This window comes from Spea bombifrons, chromosome 1 (assembly GCF_027358695.1).
Source record: "Spea bombifrons isolate aSpeBom1 chromosome 1, aSpeBom1.2.pri, whole genome shotgun sequence".
NCBI classification, from domain to species: Eukaryota; Metazoa; Chordata; class Amphibia; order Anura; family Pelobatidae; genus Spea; species Spea bombifrons.
Genome location: NC_071087.1, coordinates 58510013 through 58526559, shown reverse-complemented (window position 1 = coordinate 58526559; position 16547 = coordinate 58510013). Strand labels below are relative to the sequence as shown.

The 16547-nt window shown below is 39.7% G+C and overlaps 1 protein-coding gene across 5 annotated transcripts in view; it reads left to right on the top strand.

The window, feature by feature from the left end:
- Window positions 1-3363: 3363 nt before the first annotated feature.
- The window catches only part of MAPK10 (mitogen-activated protein kinase 10), a 90423-nt gene continuing 77239 nt past the window's right edge, over window positions 3364-16547 (top strand). For 2 of the 5 annotated variants that reach the window (XM_053461732.1, XM_053461730.1), the window contains exon 1: window positions 3527-3675. In XM_053461732.1, coding sequence (XP_053317707.1) covers window positions 3673-3675 — 3 coding nt within the window. In that variant the 5' untranslated portion in view covers window positions 3527-3672. Of the gene's footprint in view, window positions 3676-4150; window positions 4218-16547 lie in introns of those variants that run through there. The other 3 variants (XM_053461734.1, XM_053461733.1, XM_053461731.1) reach the window with 3 other exon arrangements.

Genomic DNA, 16547 nt, shown 5'->3' with positions numbered 1-16547 from the left:
TTAACCCTCTATATGCCACTCTGCCTCCAGAAATGTCTTATACCCTCCTATATGCCACTGTGCCCCATGATATGCCTTTTAACCCCCTATATGCCCCTCTACCCCATGATATGCCTTATAACCCTATATGACACTGGCATATAGGGGGTTAAAAGGCATATCATGGGGCAGAGGGGCAAATAGGGGGTTAAAAGGCATATCAGAAAGTCTTATACTCTCCTATATGCCACTGTGCCCCATGATATGCCTTTTAACCCCCTATATGCCCCTCTGCCCCATGATATGCCTTATACCCCTATATGCCACTCTGGCATCAGGGCCGGCCTTTGGGGTGTGCGACCTGTGCGACCGCACAGGGCGCCACACTCCAGGGGGCGCCGCCGCCACGGGGTCCTCCGCCGCCACGGGGTCCTCCGCCGCCGCCGCGGGGTCCTCCTCCGCTGCCGCCGCCGCGGGGTCCTCCTCCGCTGCCGCCCCCTCTGCACCTAAATGAAAACGTTGTTTTTTTTGTTGTTGGTTTTTTTAACTTTATTTAATAACCTCCATGTTAAATAAAGTTTTTTTTAACTTTATTTAACATGGAGGATGTTAAATAAAGTTAAAAAAACCAACAACAAAAAAAACAACGTTTTCATTTAGGTGCAGAGGGGGCGGCGGAGGAGGAGGACCCCGCGGCGGCGGTAGCGGAGGAGGACCCCGCGGCGGCAGCGGAGGACCCCGTGGCGGCAGCGGCGGCAGCAGCAGCGGCGGCGGTGGAGGACCCGGCGGCGGCGCCCCCTGGAGTGTGGCGCCCTGTGCGGTTTGAAGGGGCAGAGGGGGGGTAGTTTGAAGGGGCAGAGGGGGGGTAGTTTGAAGGGGCAGAGGGGGGGTAGTTTGAAGGGGCAGAGGGGGGGTAGTTTGAAGGGGCAGAGGGGAGTAGTTTGAAGGGGCAGGGGGGGTAGTTTGAAGGCACAGGGGGGGTAGTTTGATGGGGCAGAGGGGGGGTAGTGAGGGGGGGCGCCAGAGGAGTAGTTCGCACAGGGCGCCGGAACACCTAAGGCCAGCTCTGTCTGGCATATAGGGGGTTAAAAGGCATTTCATGGAGCTGAGTGGCATATAGGGGGTTAAAATGCATTTCTGGAGATATATATATGCTGCTAACAGCAATCACACTCCTATCAAGCCAAGGCAGCCAGTACATGCTGGAACCTGGGGATGTTAGAAGTGTGATTACAGCCTCCCTATGCCATGCTACCACCCCCACCCCCCTTACACATCCATGCTATCACACACCCACACTCATTCACAAACATTTAAATACTCATTCATTCCATTAATCACACATACACACACACGCTCAAACCCCCCACCCCCTTACCTGAACTGCAGATCTCCCACTCGCAGACTTCTGCAGGGGCCCGGCTGTGCGAGCAACTTCTCTGGCCCCGCCCCCAGAGGAAGGAGGGGGGAGGTAGAGTTATGTGAGGACTGTGCTCGCTTCCTGTTTCCTGCTGCTAATAGCAGAGACGCTGCTCGCGATCAAAGCCCGGTAAGCAGCACGGCCGAAGCAGAATGAGGTCTGATTAGAAGACGACCTCGATTATAAGACGAGGGGTATTTTTCAGAGCATTTGCTCTGGAAAAAACCTTGTCTTATAATCGAGCAAATACGGTAAGTATATATTCGCAGCAGGGGCTAATATCAATATATATCCGCAGCAGGGGTTAATATTAATATATATCAGAAGCAGGGTGTAATATTTCTATATATCGGCAGCAGGGTCTAATATTTATATATATTGTCAGCAGGGGCTAATATTAAAGAATGAGAAATAACTGCCTAACGTGTGTGTGTATATGTGTGTATATATATATATATATATATATATATAGTGTATATGTACCGTTTTATAATTGGCCCCCATACTTTGGTCCCTGGCCCCCCATGTGCCCCCCCCTAAATATGAAAGCTGGAGACGCCACTGTCCACATCGTGCCTGTCCCATCGATCTGCTGCCCTGCTCTGGCGAGGAGTCCTGTTTGCATGGCTTTCCCATTGCAATCACTGGCCCTCAACCCCATTGAACATCTTTAGAAACATTTAAAAAAGGAAAATATGAAAAGCATTGTGACATCTCTAAACACTATCTAGGATGCTCCAAAGGAGTGCTGGAATAATAAGATTTTTAACATTCTGCACACACTTGTAAAATCAATACCAGACGGAGTTAAAGAAAATCATTAAAGGGACACCCTGGTCATCATATGCACTTTAATGTATATGATAGGTAGTGTGGTCTCTTTAAATATTCTCTCTTAAAATATTAATGACGTCTCCCTTGCAAATGCATTGAGCAATTCAGCTGAATTTGCCCCCTTTCCATCTCCTAGCTATTTTCCATGCAAGAGATGTGTTTAGCCAAACACATCTAATGCATGTGACATACTTACCTCTTATCAGTTCAGCAGATTCTGCAGGCAGGGGTCTGTTTAGGCCTTTGTACACATATGCCAAATGTGCTCTTATTTATTTCAGTGAAAGCACTTTTGTGTCACTGATTGCCTGCTTCAAATAGCCAATCAGTGGCTAGAATTTTCAGACAACAGAGAATAAGGGCTGCAGCTTCAACCTCGGGTACCTGCCTTTCCCCTCTTTCTTTTGTTTTGGAAAAAATGGAGTCCTTTAACATGAATTATTTTTTTAGTTAGGCTGTCAAGGTCATTTACTGTGTCTGTAAAGTGGTCATAACGAATATTGAGAATTCCCTGAATTAGTGTAAATGGTGTAATTTCATTTTGGGAATATTGTATATTTTGTCAGATTGTGTGTATGTATGTATGTATGTGTGTATATACATATATATATATATATATATATATATACACACACACACACATATTAACACGTTAATCATCTTGGTACTCCTATTTACCTCAAGCCTTTTTTGGTGTATAGACATTTATTGTCATCTATTGCTATATGTACCTATACATACTGTATATTATAACACTTCAGTCAGTTTGTTATACAAGCAGGAAGACGTTCCCTGCGCTGTCCCAGTGCCTGCTGCTGCCTGTGCCTCCTCCTTCCCACCCTCAGTGTTTGTCATTTTGTTACAAGCCTCTGTGATTCACCAAACAGATAGCAGATGAAACTCACAACATCCTTCCCCCTTTTTATTTTGTTTTCTACCCCTCCACCCACCTCACCCCCAGAGACCTCTTTCCCTGTACCGTGACGTCATGCATGCTCCCTCCAGTTGCCATAGCGACTCCATTCCCCAAACCCCTCTTGTCTGTCTCCTCTGGCAGCTCGCACAATGGTACAGGCAGCATCACGCTGCACCATGCTCCCCAGCAGCCAGTAACAGCCGCGGATTCTGCAAGCACTGTCTGTGTATTGTCAGCACTCCCTCTTCCACTGGCTTCCTGTTCTGCATAACAAGCTGTAAGGACATCATCTGCTACCTTATTCCTATTAGAATTGTTCTTTTCCCACCGTTTCCGCCTTTACCCCATCCTGGGGACCTCAGAAGTCACCTGGCCAACCTTTAATTCCCGCTGCCCCCCTCCTTCTGCTTACTCCCCCACTTCAACCACTGCTACTGGAATGTGGTCCAAAATAGCCACATAGCATCACCGTGTGTGGAGGAGGCGCAGCCGTGGGACTGGCTTGTTGCATTGCAGGCACGGAATGGTGAGTACCAGACATGGCTGGTTGGTGCTACTGCCATGGATGCAGGGTGGGGGGTAAGGATGGGTGGGGTGATGGTGGCCGTGGATGGATCATCGCCCGGTGTAGATGTCATGCAGCTCTGGTTGTAGATCGCCATGGGCACAGATGAGTTGGAATGATTGGCATTTGCTAGAAAAAGGGTGTTCCTTGTGCTTTGGTTGTCGCCTCTAACGGAGCAGTGATTACATGGCAGCCAGAGACTGCGTGCTGGAACAGCTGGTGTCAGTGTAAACAGTTGTGCGGTGCTGAACTGCGGGTCAGACACAGACACAAGCCTGTGCTTTTAATTGCCGTCTGCCGATCTTTATGTGAACCGGTGTCTCAACCCCCACTTCACCCCCATCCTCTCTGGCCCTCCCCTACTCCCTCATCGATCTGTGCACTCTTTTTTTCCTCTGTATCTGCGTCGATTGGTGTGTGACAGCGTCTGTCTGTCCATCTCTCATGTGATATCTGTCTGTACACCTCACGATGACACTCTCCTTAACCCTGTCCATCACACGGTAAGAAGTAACCCCTGTGTTTTGTCTCTTCATCTCTCTATGACATTATCATCACTGTGTAACACACAGCCCCATTCCTCTCCATCAGTGTTACTCTATCCCCATCTCTCCATGGCAATGTCTTCCTCTGTCTTTCCATCTCTTTGTGTCACCATCTGCCAATCCTTCCATCTCTCTTGGCTCTATGTGACTCCTTCCCCCATGCCTTGCCTATGTCTGTCCCTCACTGTCACTCTTTTCCTTCATCTCTCTATTGCATTGTGTACCCATGGTACTCTCCCCCTCCCCATATTCTTGTCAGTTTCTGCAAATCTGTGGCTCTCTCTTGACCCTTTAAATGCCCCCCCATCACAAAGTCAAAGAAAAATGGCCTTATAAATATGATTGTTTAAAGGCTATCCTTTGACTTTCCATTTTGTGTATACCACTATTTGCAATAATAAATATTGTGAGTAAATATTTCATGCAAGGAACAAAATGAGAAAATGTATTGTGTAGAATTTTATAGCAACATATTTTGTTAGGTTTATTTCTAGAATGTCTTTATTTGCAGTAAAATCCCGTTAAAAATGGTATCCTTGATGTGTTATAAAGCAACCATTTTTTTTCCAGTTATGGGGTAAATCGCTTGACAAATCACCTGTATATAATAAAAATATATTGTTTAAACAATAGAAAATATGACAAAAGAGAGATCCTGTTTACCTACGGTTTTGTATATCCAAAAATGTCCTAATTTGCCATGGGAATTATAGCCAAATGGCTTATTGTTTTTTTGTTTTCCAAGAGAAACCAACGTTCACCCTCACGCACTGCACATATTATTCATTCATACCCTTATTTCTCTTGCCTGTTTATTTACAAAAATATATTTTTGCTGCATTGTCTCAGTTGTTTGTAATTTCTCTGCCGTTCATTCATAAAGAAATTTGATCGGCAAGCTATAATGCTTGGGCATAGGTCCTCGGAAGGACCACCATTATTAAACAAACAAATACGCCAGTGCTGTCCTGGGTTATTCGCTAAAACGTGGCCTATGACATTAGAAGGCCGTTTGGCTGAACAATATGAATGAAAAGCATTCAATGGCCCCACGTAGTAGTATGCTATTTGCAGGCCTCAGTGGGTTAAAAAGGTATACTTGTCACTGCAGCACAATGGCAGCTCGGCTTACGTGCCAAGAGTGCGGTGTTTAGATGCCCACATCGACAATGCAACGCCATCTGACACCAAAAAGTGCTGACTTGAGATTAGATATTTTTAGGATATCGATAATTCTTCACATCCTTGTTAATTGAATATGGTTCAATCCTCTTTTTTTCTTAAAATTACTTAAAACACGCATTCCAATGCAATTTTTATAATATTACTATAATATATATTATATATTTTAATATATGTGTAAATGCATTCATTCATATATGTTAATACATTAATATATAATGTAGATATTTGTAGGCAGGTGGGTATGTCACATGCAGATGCACACGGTATTGCCTACATTTTGTTCATGGTAAATGCCCACACAGCTAGTTGGCAATTTATTTGGCACAGAAATCTGCTGATGTAGTAAGAAAAAAACATCAATCGCTTCTATTATGTTATTGATAAATGCTGCCAAACCACACTGGGGAACCTTAGTTTTGTACAGTTTTGCTATCGATCTCCCTATAGCATACCAGCGTTCCATGCTATAGGAAAAGATAACAAGGACCTAATGAACCTGCTTAGTGTCAGTTTGATCATCGCGGACTATGAATATCTGCAGTGCAAATGAGTAGTCTTCCGAGGAAAATAGGAGACAATAATTATGATAATGTTTGCTGCAAGCAAAATCGTGGGGCTTGTGCTGTGCTATTTATGTAGGCAGCCTAATTTCATGACACCTCCTTGTCTTGCCTCCCTACCCCCATTAGAATGCAAAGATTCTGTGCCCCCTGTGGAATTGACAGCTGCCAAAATGAAATGTATTTGTCACTTTATGCTCGCTCAATGATTCTGCAGTGAGACCGGACATGTTTTTTTTAAAAGGAAGAAATCATAATGGAGCGAGCCATTTTCCTTGGGAAATTGGCTGACTTTCTCGTTTTATTTTGACAGTGAATTTACAAAAAGGAATAGGGGTAACTATGTACCGTTCACCATGCTTTGACAAGTGACAATCACCATGGTACCCTCCAGCGATTTGTATGTTTTGCACGTTAAGATACACGGATAGATATTGATATAACTGGATTTCATATTTAGTTTCACATACCCATAAACATCATGAAGTATTTCAGGATGCATTTAGCAGGTAGTCATGTAGACGTAAAGCACAGTAGTAGTGTAACCTGTGCTACATTGTGGTACAAGGATTCTACCTCCATCATGTTGTTTGCATTCTGTAGGCGGCCATCTTTGTTATACACAGCTAATTCAATAGAAATACATGTAGTCTCAGTTGTTTTAAAATCACAACCCTTATAGGTGTTCAGATTTCAACATTTGTAAAATGCTAAGAGCCATTTTTCTTATGACCTAATGTGATTTCATGTGGATCTATTCACTTAAGATAGATTTAGCGTTATTTTTGTCCCTGGTTTTGTTTCCACCGTATTAACCACTGCTGGGAGGCACTTATCTGGCACTCTCTCAGTAAAGTAAAGCTTCCTTACATTACTTTATTTTTGTTGTAAATTTTAGAACTGGACCAAATGAACATTAGCAGCCATCCTACTGGAGATATGTTACATCACTGTATTAATAGTTCACTTTTTAATAGGATTCATTGGCCATTTTATTGAAACAACAGAACAGTCCTGTTCTAAATCTAATCTTAAGGGTCAGTTGGGGAAACCAGCCCACTTATGAGGTGGAGGTCTTTGCAGACCACTGTAGCATCTTCTCATCTTAAACTAATTCCAGTGCCCTGTAGCAAAAAGACCTGAAACAGAGGAAGACCCCTTGGCCATGGTAGGTTTCGGAGGTGGCTAAGCGCACTGCTTCGGGTCAGGCTTAGGGCAGGGACCCCTACAAGTACACTGCTGGATGGCCTCACATTATGCAATTCTTTTTGTTAGTGCTGCCACTGTTTTTTTCTTGGGTATCACCAAGCAAACCATTAGCGTAGTTAAACTAATGATCAAGAAATCTCACAGGTATTCTCACTTTATATAATGGAAGTAGCTTGGCCCTCCTTGCAGGAGGAGCTCATCAGGTATGGCTGTTTGTAGAAGTGGAGATGAAATCTATTTCCATGTTTAAATGTAAACATGTGGCATCTGTTTTTAATGGAAGTCTTTTTGTTTTAGCGACCGCTTCTAGCGATATCAAAAAGGATCCCCATTACAGATGTGGTATGCAAGTGGCCATCCAGGCCGCCTTTGCCTACTACATATTACATATGAAGCTGGCACTCTAAGGTTTCAAATCCATTTTGGTCATTATTTACCACTGTAAACATGGACACATTTCTGGTGAAAAGTGCAGTCACCAAGCAAACCAATTTAATATTTGTACACCTTATTAATTGTACACATTCTGCCCCAAAACAAAAGTCAAATTGTGTTACCATATAATGTAGTTGTTTAATAATTATTTTTGCATGTGCTTTAAATTTTGAGTTACAGTAATTTGTACTGCATATGATGTCCATAATGTCACAAATCCCTAAATAGTCCCCACAGGCACATGAATATAAACAATGACATCACATCTAGTTTCTATTCTTTTACTGCAAAAAATGTTATTCACATTAATTGGTCAAAACAATAAGGTTTACTGACTCTTATTTTTCTTAAGGGTTAAAAATAAAGTTTAACCCCTTAATGACAAGTGGTGACATGTACGGGCTCAAAATGTATTGTTTTCAATGGTTTTAGGGACCGCCCATTATCCTTAAGGGGTTAATGTCACTTTAATTACAGAAGAAAAAAAATGGTCAAACTAGATAGTTCTGTGTTTCTGATTCTATACTGATTACTGTTTTCATAAAGGCTTTTATCAATAAGTGTCTTAGGGTCACCTTAGTTATGTAGCCCTGGGGTGGTATAGATAAGAGAATGTTAGTCACAGACTGAATTAATGCAATGCCTTATTTATTATATGGGTATGTTTTTTGGTCCCTTTAAATTTGCAAAGATCTGCAGAATTCCCCATATGCATTTGCCCCTATTCAGATCCTATGCGTGTTTCCATAAAGGGATTCCATAAACTTATTCAAGCAGCCAATCAGTGGCAAGAAATGTTGGAACACAAAGTACTTTAATATTCATTCTTTAACCCCTTAAGGACAATGGGCTGTCCCTATACCCATTGAAAAAAGTACATTTTGAGCCTGTACATGTGCGGGCTTTAAGGGGTTAATGGGGGTGTTAGGGACATTAAACTGTCCTTTTAATAATATATGTTTCCTTTAATCTTATTCACATATTTCCTGGAGTACCTCAATGAACAATGACATTTCAATGTAAATCAAATCATAATTTTAAGAGCTCTTTCAATCATTTGTAAAACATTACCTGTATGTTGCCATAATAAATCATCAAAACCGCAACACTTCAGTCTAGTTCAATGTTTGCCATTCCATTAATCACCCTTGCATTACTAATTAATGTGATTAAGCTGAGCTTCTCTTCCCTATGTACTGTTTTATATATATATATATATATATATATATATATATATATACATACACATATATAAATATATATAAAATCCCTATGGGTGGTATGTGTCTTCCCCAACCTTGGGTCCTCTACCAGAGGCCTGGGAGTTTGAAGGGTCTGCACGCAGTATCTTAGCCGTTTCTAGCACTGCACTCTTTTGAACAGAGTGTTCTGATGTTCCTGGAACCTGTTGGAGCCACTCTACCAGCTTCACAGCCCCAAGTGCTCCTATGACCACAGGGACCATCTCGGCCTTCACATGTTCTCCACATCAAGCCCTGGTACTTCTCCAGCTTTTCATACTCCTTGATGTTGCTCATACTTCTTGATGTTGCTGTCACTTGGCACCACTACATCTATCACCACTGCTGTCTTCTGATTCTTGTCTGCTACCACTATATCGGGTTGATTGGCCAGTACCTGCTTGTCCGTCTGGAAGTCCCACAGGATCTTAGCCCTGGTATTCTCCACAAGCTTCTGTGGAATCTCTTATTTGGACTTGGGAGGGTTTAGCCCATACTCTGCAGGTGTTCCTGTACACAATGCCCGCTACTTGGTTGTGCCGTTTAGCGTACAGTGTTCCTGTGGGCATCCCATTGTACAGCACTATGGAATTTGATGGCGCTATATAAACCAATAAATAATAATAATAATCTTGGTTCTTGTCTGGTGTAGTTGATGCCTTCTTCTGTGGATCCGGTGCTTAGTGCTTACTCTTGTGCTGCCATTATCAGTGCCTTAATGCTGTCTTTGAGCCCCTCTTTGTCCAACCACTGCTAGAATTTCCCAATGTCAGTCACTGGTAGGATTTCCCAATGCCAGAAACCTCAGCTGTTTGTCGATGGTACCTCCTCTACTAGGTCTTCCTTCCATGTCTGTTGGAATCTCAATAGCAATCCTTCAGTTCCAGTTATGATTGGGTCCACTTGTCAGATTGCCCTGGTTCCTCAACATCTAATGCAAACCTTGTTAATTCTAGAGATGTCCAAACCCCAACGACTCTCTTATTTCGTGCTCTCATATTTTTGAAGGATTCTTGCCCAAGGACCCCAGCTGGAATGCAAACCCCAGTCTCCCACATTGCAATGCTCTTAACCACTACTCTATATATACACTTTATGATGTTCCCCTTTAAATATCTCTACCGCCACCTTGTGCTCTTTGGCCAGAGCATTTGATGAATATTTTATTGCAATATTAGTTTTTATTGATAAACTATATAGATTTTCAATGTACAGGATGCTGAGACTGCCTATAAAATATGACCTCAACAGGGATATATTAACAGTATGCTATTTGATACCTGTTTTTTATTCTTTCACATTAGGAAATATTGATTTAAAAAACAAAATGGTGATGTGTATGGTGATGTGTGGAAGCAGTTCTGAGATATTTTTTTATAGTTTTGACGTCTGTCAGAAACGGAGGCCATTACATCAAGCCTAATAATTTAGAGCTAGTTCTCTTAGCCTAACAGTAGTAGTACAACTTGTAAGGTTTTCCCACTCTTTGTAGGGAAAAAAGGTATGTCAATACCTGGACTGTGATATACAGTATTTAAATTCCTTTGATGGTGTAAATGGGTGAAGTACTTATAGAGGATTCGGTTAAAATATCTCATAAAAGCCAAGCCACAGTTATTTTATATATTTTACATCAGAAGCTTTTAATCTACTATATGTAATGCCTGAAGTTTGATTAGACCAGGGTCTGCATTGGGTCCAGCGTGTCTTGTTCTATCTCTACTAGAAGGCCTGGCTTAGAACCCATTGACAACACATTAATTACCAATGTCACATAATGTTTCACCAAAATGCAGAGATTTCTGCCAAACCTCATTATGTTTGCTACCTGGAATCATTATTTAGAGATTGTCTCCATAATCCTTGCTGGGCTATTAGAAGGTATTATGTTGTTGCTGTGTCAGAGTTATACAAGTGCTTTATATTCCTGAAATACGTAGCTACTATAAATAATAGCTGATTGTCTACACATACAGCCTTTCTCACGGTGTATATAAACCGGCTGGTCATAGAGCTCTCTGCTCAGCTGTTTTGTAGCCCTGGAGCTGTCAAGTCAGCATCCCTAATTGTTCAGGTTTCCTGTAACCTGACCTCATTTTTATTCTCTCTCTTGGATCCTCCACTACTGGCTTGAGTATTGGACTATACTGTTTGCTACCTTATTTATAATTGGACTATTTATACATTTTGCCAGTGGACCCTTCTAGGTAGAACGCTGGAACTAATAGAGAGTTAGTTATCCATATATTTAAGACTACAATTCCTCTTTGCTAAAAATAATTGTATGTATGACTTCTTTTATAGTTAGTCTGAGACACAATTCTTAGCTAGAAATGAAATCCCTATTCAGATGCTAATTGTTTTCTACATTTAAACATTATAACCTTCACAGTTTCCTTTGTCGAAAGATTGGATCATACGAATCAATATTATGATCAATTGGCAGTGAACTTTCCAGATTATGAAGAGCTGTAGGTTTGGTCTCATATGAAATAAACAAATGCTATCTTAAAGGTAAATGTCTTGAACGTCAGCAGTAGAAGAAGGGCATTGGAATTATGCCCAAACTCCAAAAAGGTCATATACAAAGGATATTGTTAATGGTTTTTGTATAGTTCCAAGTGGTCATCACACCACATTCATACTCCCCATGTGTCTATAGTTAAGAGTTTCCACAATCTGGTGTAGCTCTGGGATTGTTGATGAATAAATGCTGGCCTTTGTAAATTGAGAAGAGTCGTGGAAAAATACATTGACAAAATAGGAATTGTGGGCACATTTTTATTTTGAATGTCTTATGTTTTAATAGAATTCGATGTTTGAATACACTTGCAATCCATTAAAGCTATTTAAAGCACTCTTGCAGATATCATGCTGGTGTAAAATGTGCTTCCAGTAATCATACTGTGCAGCAAATGTACCACAATTGTCTAGTCCAGAAAAGATCTTTTGGCTGAAAACAAATGTTTGGTACTTTCATGTAGCAACTAAAAATGGTCTATACCTCTGAGAATTATTTCAGCAAAGCCGAAACTATTTATCCAAACTGTATATAGTTCCACAGTTTCACTGGTTTAAAAAAAAAAAAGGCAAAAAAGTTCAATCCTTTCATGTACCTTTATCTGTTGACTCAGAAATAGGCAATATATATATATGTATATATTTTTATATATTTAAGTATATATATATATATATATATATATATTATCCAATATAGTCCAAAAAGGTAAAAACTAATTCTAGACTCCTGTTTTTTACCCGGATCAATAATACCTAATGCTAAAGTTATATTATAGTGTAGAAATTATATTATGTAGGAGCTTTTGTGGTTTAAATAAAAGGAATATATTATTATATAGATTTTAATTGTTAATAATTGCATAGCTTTCAAGGAGATATCCACTACCACTGTTTTAACGTTTTAAGAAACATTCTTAGTAAGACATACAACCTGGACATATAATATGTGTATATTTATATGCACCTACACGCCAACTTCATTGGCGCACTGCCAACCTTATATCATGTTTTTTTCCTTTATAAGCAATAAAAGGCACCTCAGTCACAGTAATGTTTTTTTTAGACACATACGCAAACTCTCTGACTTACATATTTGTTTGTATTTAGGGATATTTTAGTAACTTAGATATTAATATAATACAATTCTATGCCAAGGAATTGAAAGTGGGGAAAGGAACAGCTGTTTATGGGCTCCTGAGTGGGCCAGGGCCAGGACCAGGCCCGAGCATGTATTCCTTTGTCCTGTACTTTTATTGCCATATATAATTGACTGAAACGAAAAGGGTAACTCTGCTAAACATGTAATAAAAAGTTCACACATCTTGCTAATATTAAGCATTACATTGTATCTGGTTTGTCTTCAGCGATTAAAACTGGATTTGAAAAGCCTACAGAGTAAAGAAATAAAATGTAATATTTAATAAACACTTTATAAGGATTTGTCGAAAGTGATGATGATTTCTCATGTTTATTGCTTCTGACTTAATGGCAATATCCACAAATCCATATACATAATAAGACCCTGTTTATTATTTGCTGTATGAATAAGCTGCCGAAGTGAAAGGAAGAAGCATAAAAACAACTAAATATAGGCCCTGATAGAATTCACAATCCAATTACACATACTTTAATTAAATTATAGACCTTTGCTACTTGGCTAATAAGGAGGTAATGACTTTGCAACATACCAAGTAGAAACAAGAGTTGAATGTTCTGGAGAGGGTTGTGTTCTAGAGATCATTTGGGAAAGAAGCTAATTCCTTCAAGCACCACTATAAATACGTAACGTAAATACCTCATAATTTTGTGGCTGAGGTTGGAATAAATCGATCAACAAGAATGCGATGTCCATAAACAACCATGGATATTGTTTGTAATCGCTTCAAATTATCAAGTACACCCCCAGGGTTTCCATGACAAAGTTACAAAACTAAGCTTTTTTTGCCTGGGGCATATGCAATAAATAAGCAACACGTAGGTGCAAACATTCCCCAAAACTCCGGGAGAGTCATTGAATTCCGAGAAGGTCTAATGGAATGGCAGAAGGAGTGTTTGCCTGTGGGGGTAAGGGACGTTTCAATCAGTTGGCATCAGCGGGACTGAAAAAAGTCAGTGTATGGAAAGGATCCTCGTGTTGATTAACCAAAAATAATAGGAAGAAATAGGAAGAAGACCTGGATTTTCCCTTCTGACTGATCACTCGGTTGGACCAATAATGTAGACCACTTTTTACCTTTGTTCCTTACTCAAGAAGGGTTTGTGTAAATAAACTTACTTGATTGTGGTAGTGGAAACATCTGATAGCTAGACCTTCCCAGGATGACCACTCATACAATGGTTATTTCAGATATTGTACCCTGAACATGGATTTCAAAAAATAAATACAATGATGCAGTTTAAAGTTGTTGAAAACTAGGCTGATATTCAGAAACATTAATTTTGTGAAAGGTTTTAGATTTTTATTTTTTTTCAATGAGCTGATAATACAATTGGATGAACACAGCCTTGAACATCAAAGTGGAACATAAGCCTTGAGGCCTAATTAAACGAATGGCCCAAAGAATTTATTTCCCAGGTACTAAAAATCCTTGGCATAGAAGTTTACTAAGCTTTTAATAGCTAAACAACTAGCTAAACCAAGGCCAAATAAAATCCAGTGTTACGTACTTAAGCTTTAATATGGTTCATGCATTAAGACTAAAATTTACCGTATTTAGTCCATTTTTAAAGAATGTTCCAATGAACCTTGTTAAATATATTTTAAAATCAATTCTGTGAATCAAAGCTTCCAAGGCATTCATGTAGGGAGTTGGTTCTTTCCTAGCTTTATCTTCTTTTTGTGATATACATAAAGTCAAACCCCTTATGTGCACGAGATTTCAAAGTCTCCTTGTTATGTTCTCAATGATTTTAATATGTGCTGAACATAGGAAAATCCATAGACACAAAAGTGTCCCTAAGTTGAGTCTCCTGTGTATGATATGTGCAGCTGTACCTCTAATTTATTTTGGATCTTTTTATATATCCAATTCTTAAATGTTCACTATTGTTCAATTCAGTTTTTAGTGGTGTTGGCAGCTTTCGATAAGCAATGCATATGCATTACAAGTCCAAATTCGGAATACATTTTCGTGGCCCTAACTTGATTACTGATGATATCAGAGAGTCTTGACGAGGTGGCTCTCAACATTTACTCTGGGGATGCTTTGAACAACAGAGGATATTCCTGCTGCTGTTGACGTGCTATATACTATTCATCTAAGGAGATTATTCTGTGATTTAAATCATTGGGGTGGTCTATGTCAGATAAACAGATTGGAAGAGTACATTTCACTGCTCTGTACATTTTTTGTTAAGTGACAGAAAATGTTAGTAAGCCTATTTGGCCTGGATTAAACTTGGTATTAGAATTTGAGAAGGTGTCAATTTCGCATACTTCTATTTGAAGATAAGAGCATTTGCATCATGTTGAAGAATATAGCTTCCAGGTGCCCTTAAACACATAAAGCAGTAGTATTATATAGATTAGCGATGGAATCCTATGAAAAGAAATCTAATTATACCCGAGATATGCAGCCACTGAGTACTGGAAATGCAAGCAAAAATATGCTTCCTTCCTGTTTGCATTATAGGCAGCATGCAGTGGTTGGCAGGCTGACCGATATTGTCTTTGGAAGCATTTCACATGTAGAATGTTGGATGCTTAAGAGCTTTGGCAGACAAAGCCAAGGAGATTAAGGCTGACTACTGCAGTGAAATGCACTAAGTGATAGTTTGCAGACAATCACTGTAGCGGTTAATGGGAATGCAGCATTATTTTTTTATTATTATTATTAAAACCAACATCATTAGTAGGTTGTGATACTAGACAAAAATACTTCTTTGTTAACGCTTATTATTTAACAGATCTATGTTTATTTAGGCCAAAAATGTGTTTAACCCTTTGAGTGTCTAATGAATGAATAATAGTATACGGCTGTGGTTCTCTCAAACTCTCGTAGTTAATTTTAAATTAAACTTAGTGATCGGTTACTGTAAATGCAGCCCTGAGCCACAAACTACAAATGAGGCACATTTTAGTTGTATTTTTATTCCGTTATTGGTACATAGTATTATTTTACAATTCTGTGGTTAAAATTTAGTAAAATAATTCTGATACATGTAAGTAGCATAGTAAATGTTTCTATACATGCAAGATTTGTCATATTACCGATAAGCTGTCTTGATGTGTGTGCTCTGGCTTTCTTCAAGGATAGAAATTCTTTAAATGACCTTGAAAAGTCTTACGTCATCTCCCAGAAAGTGGTGGTTGGAAAGACGTGAGAGGACTTGACTTGAGATGTTCAAATTGTTGTTTCACATGAGGTTTGGCAATAGTGTGTAGCAGGGACAGCTCTATTTTTTGGAGGCCCTAAGAAAAACATTTTGATGAGACCCCCTGCTCATTAGACACAATAGTTGCTATGCTATGAGGCTGTCTTTTGTTAGTCTTTGGAAGGTTCGTCGTGAGATAAATAAATAACGAAGCTCAGCATTATAGGGACGGCTAAAAGGCTTTGGAAGAGTCACCCACGCACACAGAATCATATTCCAACCATATGGTATAAAGAACAATTTATTGAAAAGCCATTAAGGACCCAATCCTTAAGATATCTTTCACGAAAAATAATTGAACACATGAAGGCTTTTAGACAATTACAGTTGCTTTATATTAATTAGAAAATGATCTTAAATTGATTCAAATTATGTGCAACTTTAGTTGTCTCTGTTGAACAGAAAGATGAGCCTGTTGGGTTTTTAGAGACCCCAGCCAGTTTCGGGGGCTCCATGGGACACTGTAACCCCCCTTTAATCCTCCCAAAATATAATTTCATTTGGTTTTCACTGACTTGCCACATCTGACATTCATGTTTCCAGCTGGAGTTGCATGCAATCAATTTCAGCTAATGGAGAAAGTCTAATGAAGTTTAACCTATCTTGGTGGCAGTCAATTACCTTGGATATACTGACATTTGCAGTCCCACTGTCGTTGATATGGATTGCCACACGTATTCATAGACAATGTGGGAAATGAATGCTTTAATAATGACTTGCAAGCCTCAGTACTAAACCCTGCAGAAAAAAGTAAAGATTTCTGC